The sequence below is a fragment of the Oncorhynchus nerka genome, linkage group LG20 (genome assembly GCF_034236695.1).
Source record: "Oncorhynchus nerka isolate Pitt River linkage group LG20, Oner_Uvic_2.0, whole genome shotgun sequence".
Classification (NCBI taxonomy): Eukaryota; Metazoa; Chordata; class Actinopteri; order Salmoniformes; family Salmonidae; genus Oncorhynchus; species Oncorhynchus nerka.
Window position 1 is genome coordinate 77,118,378 of NC_088415.1, and position 12,341 is coordinate 77,130,718.

General features: G+C 46.5%; 1 protein-coding gene across 3 annotated transcripts in view; it reads right to left on the reverse strand.

Annotated features, from left to right (window-relative positions):
- Positions 1–12,341, reverse strand: part of LOC115103150 (ephrin type-B receptor 1-like) — a 383,081-nt gene that overhangs the window by 12,300 nt on the left and 358,440 nt on the right. For all 3 annotated transcript variants that reach the window (XR_010460228.1, XR_010460227.1, XM_065005794.1), the window contains exon 12: positions 10,527–10,742. Coding sequence is in view for 1 of the 3 variants with exons in the window: in XM_065005794.1 (XP_064861866.1) it covers positions 10,527–10,742 (216 nt within the window). In the remaining 2 variants the exon portion in view is untranslated. The remainder of the gene's footprint in view (positions 1–10,526; positions 10,743–12,341) is intronic.

Sequence of the window (12,341 nt, forward strand, 5' to 3'; positions counted from 1 at the left end):
GCATCATTGCTCTCTCATGAAGTCTTTGGAAACTAGATTATATATACACAACGTGACTTTAGACCACAAAACAACAGCACTGATTCTCACTTCAAACAGTTCCCTCCAGATCAACTTCCAACACCAGCAGTGGGTCACCACGCTGATGTCAACAAGATGATCTGACACAAAGGGAGTCGTACTGACTAGCTGTGACTAGTTGTAACTGGTCGGGAGGCGTTGTGACAGATAAAGTGACAGGTGTAGTGACACATCTGGGGTAGACCTGAAGAGAGTGGTCAGAGTGCTGTCAGGAGGATCATGGGACATGGCGGTGTGTGACAGACAGGTCTGAGGGAAGGAACATGTGTTCTCCATGAGTTCACCTATAACTCCAAAACCTGCAAAAAGGACCTGGATGTGCGTATGTTCTTCAGCTTTTACACGTGGGACACCTGCAATTGCTAACGTGTACTATGAGACATGCAGTATGTACCCAGCAATTCAATGGAGCAGGTCACTAGCAATCTATAGACTGAAGGGGAATCTAGTGTCCAATGGCAGTTTGTAACACGCTACACAAACTGGAGCAATGCCCTGCCTTGGTGTCGTAGTGAATGTAGATGAAATCCCCTGAACGATCTTCTCCCACTATGAGAGTCCTCAAGCCTTGAACACTGTGTTTTGTTTTTCCTTGCTGATGCATGCAACCTCACCCACCACAACAGTACCATCATGTTGTTGCTAAAGCAGCAGCTGTCCCCAAATGGAGTAATGGTGGAATAAACATTAGTGAACTCCCATTAATGCCCATGACACAGTACCATTTCCCAACTTTTCGGTAATCCATTCCTAAACAATGCACACTCAAGTAGTCCCGAGCACATTTACTTAGGCTGGGCAAAGTGCTCCATCAACTGACGTTTAATGTCCCGAAAGCAACGATCGCTGGCAGTCTGTCCAAATATACGCACGCACGCAGGCAGGCAGGCAGGCAGAATGCACCCCAGGGACTGTCTGGGAGAGGCAGGCCCTTCTACCGTTCCACTGTCTACAGGGCAATGGAGAATAGGTTCCACTTCAAACTTCAAAGGAACTTACATTTGACTCCCTGGAACTATTTCAGGCATCATTTCACCAAGTTCCCATATATTCTATGGCTATTTAATTCAATTAAATAGTCTAGTCGAGGAGTCACATGAGGTCTATGCTCCTCTATAGGACAAAGTTATTTTAACACACTTCTCAGGTGGTCTCAAAGTGGTATGAAATCTGACCTTTAATAAACATTGTCTGTGTAGTCTTTGCAGTTAATATATACCTTCACATCGTCAACTTGATGACACCACCTCTGGAAATGCCCTCTCCCCTTGAGTAACTTCCTCTGTGGCCCCTAATGACTCAGGAGCCACTATGGGCCCCTCAAATTTAACCCAGCGTGGATCCTACGTTTTTATCATGCATTTGCACATCTTTGTCAGGCTTTTCCAGTGGTTTACTATTAGACTGCGACCTTGGATTCTGTCCCCTTGAGATGACTCTGAGGAGGTTGAACATAGGCAATTACAGCTTACAGCACACTGAGACTCATCACATAAGAGATCTGGGACCTGGGATGTTTAAGAACGAACTGATGTGTCTCTTCTTGTGTCATTTAACAGTGTCACAGTGTTTTCTGTTCTCAGGAACTAGCATGCTGTGACCCTTTCTCTCTCTCTCTCTCTCTCTTTTATCTCTCACTCTCTCTCTCCGTTCTCTATCTCTCTCTCTTTATGTCTCTCTCTGTCACTCTCTCTGTCTTTCTCTCTTCGAGGACCCATTAGACAAAAACTATAGAAGAATCTGACATCTGACTTAATTTGTGGTAGCTCGCTAGCTTATTAACTGACAGACTGGCCAGAAACATCCCATATTGTCTACTGTCAGTCTACGAACTGGGGCGTTATGACAAAATCTTTGTCCCATATTAAACCTGGTTGCCCATTCAGTGTGCCGTGCAGTGTAATACCATGCCTGAATCATGCTCGGCCCACACAGTGTACATCAATGCCCACCTCCGTCACAGATATCAGCCCGATCTGGCACACGTGACAAGAGGTATAAATCAAACATGAAAACACTTGGAGAAGAAACCATGTTCCCCCGCTTTGATAATGGAGTCTGGATGGATACGTTTGTCAAGCACTTCCTGGTACAGTTTTCATTATTTTCTACAGCAATGTAAATACAAATTGCCTAAAATCAAGAGAAGCAAAGAAAAGCCCTTGGGTCATGTTCATAAGGGACCAAACAGAAGAAAACAGACTGAAAAAGTAACTATTGTGCCTGTCCAATAAAATAACGCTTGTTTTTTGTTTTCTGTTGTAAAACGTTTTAAAAGTTTTCCATTACGTGCTGTAATGAACACAACCCTCATAACAAATAAAATAGAATTGAACACAACCCTGTTAGGGACATGAATGCTGCATAAGCTCAGGGTCTATATTGGTCCCTATAAAAGCACTCTTGAGAGCAAGGACATCCTGGCCCTTTAGACCAAATGGCAACTTTCCTTTAAGTTTTTCACTTCTTTACCCTTAAGTCCCCTGTAACTTTGACCACATCAATATTTCACACAAGTGACAAACTTACAAGAGGCTTTGGGCCATATGCCAAGGAAAAGGAGCGGAAAGAGGAAAGGATGCAAATGGAAGACAATCAAACAGCAAAGGGTTTGATAGCGCCAGACGGTTAGTGTGGTGAAGCCATAGACATTAAAACCAGAAGAGAGTAGCGCTGACGTCATCCACATATTGGCACCAAAGTATCGCTAAGGATCATGGTGAAAGTGGCCGTAACTAGCAAAGGATCATGGTTGATGTAGTCGTTTTCATCCTGCCTGAACCACGGTGCGTTGTTTAAGGCACTCCCGAGTGCAGATAGGGTGTTCACACCAGTCCAAGCCAATTGAACTAAGGGGGTAAACGCAGCAGAGTTCGGTAAAACCGCACCAAACCATTTTGGTGTGAAAGCCCCCTAAGTGTCCATTCAACTATATTCACCCCAACACTACTCTCTTTCAAACTGCGTCTACCCTGTAGGCTGAGGGTTATTCGACTGTCCCCTAGTAGAATCCTTTTTGGTTCCAGGTACAACCCTTTTTGGTTCCAGGTAGAACCCTTTAGGGGTTAATGTAGAGCCCTCTGTGTAAAGGGTTCTACATGGATGGGCCTGGTATGAAAAGCAGCGAGAGTGGGAGGGAACGGGATGAAGAAAACAGTCCCGCGCAGAACTCTACATGGACTCACACTTACACACATTAACATAACCATACACACACCAACAACCCTCAGTCTCAACATACATCGTGTGACACGGGAGGCATCTGCCCAACATACAACCACATACAACCACTCTTGAATCACAAATGCCAGCTCTCTCTACTCCTCAGGGCATTGGCTTTCAATACAATGTGTGATTGCATTGCACCTTCCAGTCACCAATCTTTTTCACACACACAACCTCTCACCGTTAGCCACTAAAAGCCTTTCACATCTTTAACCACTAACACTGCACGGTGTGGAGAGCATTCAGCCACTTTACACACACACAGCAAATACTGTGTGACACACCACTCATCATGTCGACACTGCCTGTCCTTCCTTGAGCCTTTGGGTCACTCAGGGAAAAGACTAGATAGATACAGTTGAAGTCGGAAGTTTACATTTAGCCAAATACATTTAAGCTCAGTTTTTCACAATTCCTGACATTTAATCCTCGTACAAATTCCCTGTATTAGGTCAGTTAGGATTACCACTTTATTTTAAGAATGTGAAATGTCAGAATAATAGTTGAAAGAATGATTTATTTCAGCTTTTATTTATCTCATCACATTCCCAGTGGGTCAGAAGATGACATACGCTCAATTAGTTTTAGGTAGCATTGCCTTTAAAGTTGGGTGAATTTTGGCCCATTTCTTCTGACAGAGCAGCTGGAACTGAGTCAGGTTTGTAGGCCTCCTTGCTCGCACATGCTTTTTTCAGCTCTGCCCACAAATTTTCTGTAGGATTGAGGTCAGGGCTTTGTCATGGCCGCTCCAATACCTTGACTTTGTTGTCCTTAAGACATTTTGCCAGAACTTTGGAAATATGTTTGGTGTCATGGAAGATCTATTTGTGACCAAGCTTTAACTTCCTGACTGATGTCTTGAGATGTTGCTTCAATATATCCACATAATTTTCCTACCTCATGATGCCATCTATCTTGTGAAGTGCACCAGTCCCTCCTGCAGCAAAGCATCCCCACAACATGATGCTGCCACCCCCGTGCTTCACGGTTGGGATGGTGTTCTTCGGTCTTGGATGATTTATTTAGATTTTCCCATGATGTCAAGCAAAGAGGCACTGAGTGTGAAGGTAGGCCTTGAAATACATCCACAGGTACACCTCCAATTGACTCAAATTACATAAATTAAATTACATAAATCAAATTACATAAATTAAATCAGAAGCTTCTAAAGCCATGACATAATTTTCTGGAATTTTCCAAGCTGTTTACATTTACATTACATTTAAGTCATTTAGCAGACGCTCTTATCCAGAGCGACTTACAAATTGGTGCATTCACCTTATGACATCCAGTGGAGCAGCCACTTTACAATAGTGCATCTAAATCTTTTAAGGGGGGGGTGAGAAGGATTACTTTATCCTATCCTAGGTATTCCTTAAAGAGGTGGGGTTTCAGATGTCTCCGGAAGGTGGTGATTGACTCCGCTGTCCTGGCGTCGTGAGGGAGTTTGTTCCACCATTGGGGGGCCAGAGCAGCGAACAGTTTTGACTGGGCTGAGCGGGAACTGTACTTCCTCAGTGGTAGGGAGGCGAGCAGGCCAGAGGTGGATGAACGCAGTGCCCTTGTTTGGGTGTAGGGCCTGATCAGAGCCTGGAGGTACTGAGGTGCCGTTCCCCTCACAGCTCCGTAGGCAAGCACCATGGTCTTGTAGCGGATGCGAGCTTCAACTGGAAGCCAGTGGAGAGAGCGGAGGAGCGGGGTGACGTGAGAGAACTTGGGAAGGTTGAACACCAGACGGGCTGCGGCGTTCTGGATGAGTTGTAGGGGTTTAATGGCACAGGCAGGGAGCCCAGCCAACAGCGAGTTGCAGTAATCCAGACGGGAGATGACAAGTGCCTGGATTAGGACCTGCGCCGCTTCCTGTGTGAGGCAGGGTCGTACTCTGCGGATGTTGTAGAGCATGAACCTACAGGAACGGGCCACCGCCTTGATGTTAGTTGAGAACGACAGGGTGTTGTCCAGGATCACGCCAAGGTTCTTAGCGCTCTGGGAGGAGGACACAGTGGAGTTGTCAACCGTGATGGCGAGATCATGGAACGGGCAGTCCTTCCCGGGAGGAAGAGCAGCTCCGTCTTGCCGAGGTTCAGCTTGAGGTGGTGATCCGTCATCCACACTGATATGTCTGCCAGACATGCAGAGATGCGATTCGCCACCTGGTCATCAGAAGGGGAAAGGAGAAGATGAATTGTGTGTCGTCTGCATAGCAATGATAGGAGAGACCATGTGAGGTTATGACAGAGCCAAGTGACTTGGTGTATAGCGAGAATAGGAGAGGGCCTAGAACAGAGCCCTGGGGACACCAGTGGTGAGAGCACGTGGTGAGGAGACGGATTCTCGCCACGCCACCTGGTAGGAGCGACCTGTCAGGTAGGACGCAATCCAAGCGTGGGCCGCGCCGGAGATGCCCAACTCGGAGAGGATGGAGAGGAGGATCTGATGGTTCACAGTATCGAAGGCAGCCGATAGGTCTAGAAGGATGAGAGCAGAGGAGAGAGAGTTAGCTTTGGCAGTGCGGAGCGCCTCCGTGATACAGAGAAGAGCAGTCTCAGTTGAATGACTAGTCTTGAAACCTGACTGATTTGGATCAAGAAGGTCATTCTGAGAGAGATAGCGGGAGAGCTGGCCAAGGACGGCACGTTCAAGGGTTTTGGAGAGAAAAGAAAGAAGGGATACTGGTCTGTAGTTGTTGACATCGGAGGGATCGAGTGTAGGTTTTTTCAGAAGGGGGTGCAACTCTCGCTCTCTTGAAGACGGAAGGGACGTAGCCAGCGGTCAGGGATGAGTTGATGAGCGAGGTGAGGTAAGGGAGAAGGTCTCCGGAAATGGTCTGGAGAAGAGAGGAGGGATAGGGTCAAGCGGGCAGGTTGTTGGGCGGCCGGCCGTCACAAGACGCGAGATTTCATCTGGAGAGAGAGGGAGAAAGAGGTCAGAGCACAGGGTAGGGCAGTGTGAGCAGAACCAGCGGTGTCGTTTGACTTAGCAAACGAGGATCGGATGTCGTCGACCTTCTTTTCAAAATGGTTGACGAAGTCGGCCTGGAGGATAGGGGACATAGAGAGTCAAAGGATGCAGAAAGGGAGGAGAGGAGGGTTGAGGAGGCAGAATCAGGAGATAGGTTGGAGAAGGTTTGAGCAGAGGGAAGAGATGATAGGATGGAAGAGGAGAGAGTAGCGGGGGAGAGAGGGCGAAGGTTGGGACGGCGCGATACCATCCGAGTAGGGGCAGTGTGGGAAGTGTTGGATGAGAGCGAGAGGGAAAAGGATACAAGGTAGTGGTCGGAGACTTGGAGGGGAGTTGCAATGAGGTTAGTGGAAGAACAGCATCTAGTAAAGATGAGGTCGAGCGTATTGCCTGCCTTGTGAGTAGGGGGGAAGGTGAGAGGGTGAGGTCAAAGAGGAGAGGAGTGGAAAGAAGGAGGCAGAGAGGAATGAGTCAAAGGTAGACGTGGGGAGGTTAAAGTCGCCCAGCACTGTGAGAGGTGAGCCGTCCTCAGGAAAGGAGCTTATCAAGGCATCAAGCTCATTGATGAACTCTCCGAGGGAACCTGGAGGGCGATAAATGATAAGGATGTTAAGCTTGAAAGGGCTGGTAACTGTGACAGCATGGAATTCAAAGGAGGCGATAGACAGATGGGTAAGGGGAGAAAGAGAGAATGACCACTTGGGAGAGATGAGGATCCCGGTGCCACCACCCCGCTGACCAGAAGCTCTCGGGGTGTGCGAGAACACGTGGGCGGACGAAGAGAGAGCAGTAGGAGTAGCAGTGTTATCTGTGGTGATCCATGTTTCCGTCAGTGCCAAGAAGTCGAGGGACTGGAGGGAGGCATAGGCTGAGATGAACTCTGCCTTGTTGGCCGCAGATCGGCAGTTCCAGAGGCTACCGGAGACCTGGAACTCCACGTGGGTCGTGCGCGCTGGGACCACCAGATTAGGGTGGCGCGGCCACGCGGTGTGGAGCGTTTGTATGGTCTGTGCAGAGAGGAGAGAACAGGGATAGACAGACACATAGTTGACAGGCTACAGAAGAGGCTACGCTAATGCAAAGGAGATTGGAATGACAAGTGGACTACACGTCTCGAATGTTCAGAAAGTTGAGCTTACGTAGCAAGAATCTTATTGACTAAAATGATTAAAAATGATACAGTACTGCTGAAGTAGGCTAGCTGGCAGTGGCTGCGTTGTTGACTTTGTAGGCTAGCTGGCAGTGGCTGCGTTGTTGATTCGGGGGCTAGCTGGCTAGCTAGCAGTGTTGATTACGTTACGTTGCGTTAAAAGAACGACAATAGCTGGCTAGGTAACCTAGAAAATCGCTCTAGACTACACAATTATCTTTGATACAGAGACGGCTATGTAGCTAGCTATGTAGCTAGCTACGATCAAACAAATCAAACCGTTGTACTGTAATGAAATGAAATGAAAATGTGATACTACCTGTGGAGCGAGGCGGAATGCGACCGGGTTGTTGAGTTCTAACGGCAGCTTTAACTTAGTGTATGTAAACTTCCGACTTCAACTGTAGATAGATAGATGTAGAGATAGAACTATAATAGTGCTAATAATATAGCTGTAGAAATAAGTAGAAAGAAAAAGAGAAAGAAGGTAAACTTATGTCCATAGTGTGAGCTCCAACCCCAGGTTTAACACTTTGCAATTAACAGCATGTCCTCCAGCAACTTCCCCAGCACCTCTCTGGAGGCCAGGTAATTGGTCACCCCAAAATAGGAGGAACACATCACAAAGTAAGGACAGGAAAAATGAGGTGATTCATTTGCAGGAGGAGGAGGTCGATGGCGACGGTAATTCACGGGTCGTCGGCGGAATAACATTTTCCTTATTCCCTCGGCCTTCGCTCGCCGCGCTGGCCTCGCTCTGTGATTGCCTTGGTGTTCACCTCGTAACCGGCGGAGGGAGGTCAGCGATTGAAAGGAGCTGCCGTGGCATTGTGGAGGCTTGGCAGCATGCATAGCTTAATTAGAGGAATGCATGAGAGACCCAAGGACCCCGACTCTCTGCCAAACATCTCCACAACTTCTCCCCTGTGGATAGAGAACATTCCCAGAACGTTCCCCCAGGACAGTCAGGACCAAGCTAGTGCTCAGACACAGTAAGGTCAAGGGGAATGCTTGAAGAGACTGTTGTGTGACTCTGGTTTGCTTATGGGTGGAGTGCAAATAGCTGTTTATGTCTATGTGTTATGTGTCAGGCCTCTAATGTCATAGAGGCCTCTAATGTCATAGAGGTCTTACCTGGGTTGGGTAAAGGTTAAGCACACAAACAGTTGCTGTGAAATCAATGTGGTATTGCAACATATCTTTTTTTGAAAGGAGTCCATAATAAAGCCAAAATCTATCTATATTTTGAATCCCTTTACAGTATGAAACCCTTGAGATGCATCATCTAATATTCAAGAAGTCTTGTACATGAAACAGGCAAACATCAAAAACATAATCTATAGTCCAATTCTAACCTTTAACCCCTTCTGAACCTCTGTAGCATCAACAAGATTGACAGCCGACAGAAGGTGATCTTGTATTTATTTATTTGTTCAGGAAAAACACCTTTAGCAGGGCTTAACCACAGTGGTCACAGAGACCCAGGTCGGTCTGCCTTCCTAGTGGCCAATTCACTTCCCAAACCCACCAACAGGAGGTCACGTCCCCTCTACAAAACCTGTCACACTTCCGAGACTCAGACACATTCAAGCACGCACAAGCACAGTCACACACACACACACACACACACACACACACACACACACACACACACACACACACACACACACACACACACACACACACACACACACACACACACGCACGGTTGAGTTCTAATATAGTCATCTTCTGATGATGGAGCATCTGCTCTCTAAATAAAGGTAGACGTGGGTTTGTATTGTTGTTGTCTTGTCCTTGATTTCTCAAAGATCATCTCCAATGTTTGGATAGATAAGAACTAAATTTTGTCTCCTATATTTGTACTATCATGGTAGCTGATGTTTAGATGCCTTACCACCTTTATTTTTAGAACATCTTAGAGTTTTTAGTTGTAAATGACTCATACACATTGGAAATATATTTTATTTCCTCATGCACAGTGTGTGCATATCAATTATTTGACAAAAGTTGCCCTCAGGCAGTTTCGTCAAAGCAGCGAGCCGTTTCACGGTATCCTTTAAAACAACTGACCTCACGAAAGAACAGACTCTGGTGTACTGCACCAGGCAGACTCACTGTATTCCCTTCAACTGTCAGGAGCAACCGAATAATAAACCATTACAAATAACTCATTAGCAGTCGTTTCAAATGAAAGTCAATGCAGGTCACACACACTCACACAGCAAGCCCTCATAACCTTGCACTGCATTCAGATACGAGAGTGTGAGTGTGTTGTGGATGACATCCAAAACAGAGCGGGGAGGAGATGGAGTCAGATACACCAGCCATAGTGTCTAATAATTATAAATATGTTCCTCCGTGGTGTTAATTAGGGGCCCAAACCCTTCCATGATGCCCCAGGAATAATGCATGAGGAACGGGGGAAGGGGGCAGGGCGACCAGGGCCAGTTCCTGAGGAGTGAGGAGGGACGGTGCGCTAGCTGTCAGTTTGAGGGGCTGAGATGCTCTTTGGTTTCCCTGCATCTCACGCATCCCAATGACAGAGGGGAGAGAGGAGTTCTTCCCCAGAGTCTCTGCATTAATGAAGATGTGACAGTCATAGTCCGTGACTAGTAGAAAGAGGGAGGAGAAGGAAGAGCGAAGGCTTGTGGAATGTAAAAGAGAATAGATAGAGGTAAGAAAGCGAGTGACTGAGAAAGAGAAAAGTGAGTGGCGAGGAAGACTGAAAGGAAATGCATGAGAGATGGCCAGACAGAAGTGCTGTAGTTCTTCTGATGTACCAGTTACCTCTACTTTATTCAAGCAGTCCTAGACACACACAACTACACTCACAACAAAAGGGCCATGACTAAGTGTGTCTAAAAACAGACCAATGAATCACCTTCTTCCTCTATCATAATACGCCGAATGCCGGTATGTTGTTTGTTGACAACAATTGGAGGAGACACATCACAGTGGAGACACACTTCATAAACATCAATCCCAGAACCCTCCCTGTTCTATGTCGCTGGTCTTCAGACAGACAGTCTTGTTGCTATGAACCAACCATTTCAAAACATAAAGGTGAGAAAAACATTTTTTGGGGGGTTCAGAGAGTAGGACTCACCAGAGAGCTGGTGTAGGAGGGGTCAGAGGTATCGTCCTGAAGGTAGCGCGAAAGTCCAAAGTCGGACACCTTGCAGACCAGGTTGCTGTTGACCAGGATGTTGCGGGCAGCCAGGTCTCTATGGACGTAGTTCATCTCAGAGAGGTACTTCATGCCCGCCGAGATGCCCCTCATCATGCCCACCAGCTGGATTACAGTGAACTGACCGTCGTTTTGCTGCAGGAGACATGGAGAGAGGTAGAGGGGGATTATCAGCACCATGAAATTAAACTTGTCATCTACAGGCCTATCTGCAGGCCTTTCAGCTGAGATGTCGACAGTAAACAAGCCATACTTCAATGAATTCTACACTATTTCAAAGTATTAGGCATGAAGATGTTCAGATCGGACACGGTTCTATTTGATTGCATGTTTCTACTTGATTGAAATGCAATTGATTTAAAAACTGCAACAACATGACACTAACACAAGCACATTTTGCATGCTATGCTACAGATGTTGTGTGAGTGTCAGATTGTATAGAGACCATGCCTAGCCAACACTGTTCTGACACGAAGAGGCTGTGTTTCGAATTCCCTCCACGTCCTCTGGGATCTCATTCCCAGAATAGAAAAGCCCACGGACGCATCCGTGTCACCACAGTCAGGAAGTATGGGCACACTTTTGTACAAGATCTGCCGTCACACCTACAGTACGTACAATATTCCATACACACAGGGTGTGACAAACAGCCTAACCTGCTGCCTATCTATCTCTATGCGACCCACTTCTCCAACACAGCAAACTAGTTGTTTCTGAGTCTGTGATGGAATCGTCAAGCCTTTACACTTAAAGTGGTTTGATCTTTAGATTTTTACTTTCACGCTGCACTCTTAGAAAAAAAGGTGCTATCTAGAACCTAAAAGGGTTCTTCGGCTGTCCCCATAGGAGAACCCTTTGAATAACCCTTTTTGGTTCCAGGAAGGAACCCTTTTGGGTCCAATGTAGAACCCTTTCCTCAAAGGCTTCTACAAGGAACACAAAAGGGTTCTACCTGCACTGCAACCAAAAAAGGTTCTACCAGGAAGCAAAAATGGTTATCCTAGGGGGACAGCTGAAGAACACTTTTGGAACCCTTTTTTTCTAAGAGTGTATCACACTATCGACACAGTGCCAGACAGCCCTTGTATTGCATATCATTTCCTATTTTACATCAAAAGGAGGGGGATGGAATTCATTTTGATTCCCAAATTGGATTACTCAAACACGATCCTATCAAAACGAGTGGTTAGAGGATGTTTCTAGTGAAAATTGCACATCGTACATCACTGTTGGTAACACTCACACATGGGGGAGCTCTCTCTCTCTCTCCCCCAACCCCTTCCTAGTTCCTCCCTGTGTCTCCAATGCTCAAAGGAGCTTTGACACACACTAACAAATAAGAGGGTAGGGTAAGATCGATGGGAACATAAGACGGATGTGGCGGCTAGCAAAGCCAACTTCAAAGGGTCCCTTTAAACCCGCATTAGAACAAAGTAGAGTAGAAAACCAATCCATGAGATGGAGGGAGGGAAGGAAGAAGGGAAGGAGAGAAAAAAATAAGGGTTGAATATTGATTAAGCTGTACACTCGCTCGTTCCGTCCAAACTACAAAAGAGCGAGGCGATAGTCCATTAAGAGCTTGGGGCATGAGTGGAGAAATTAAACGAGGAGGACAGAAGTTGGCTATTTCAGGAAGTCTTTGATGAGGGGCGGGTGGAATTGGGTTCAGTACATTTTCAAATTTACAATGACTGTGCTCTGTAAACCTAAGCCCTGTTGCGGGCTGACAAATGT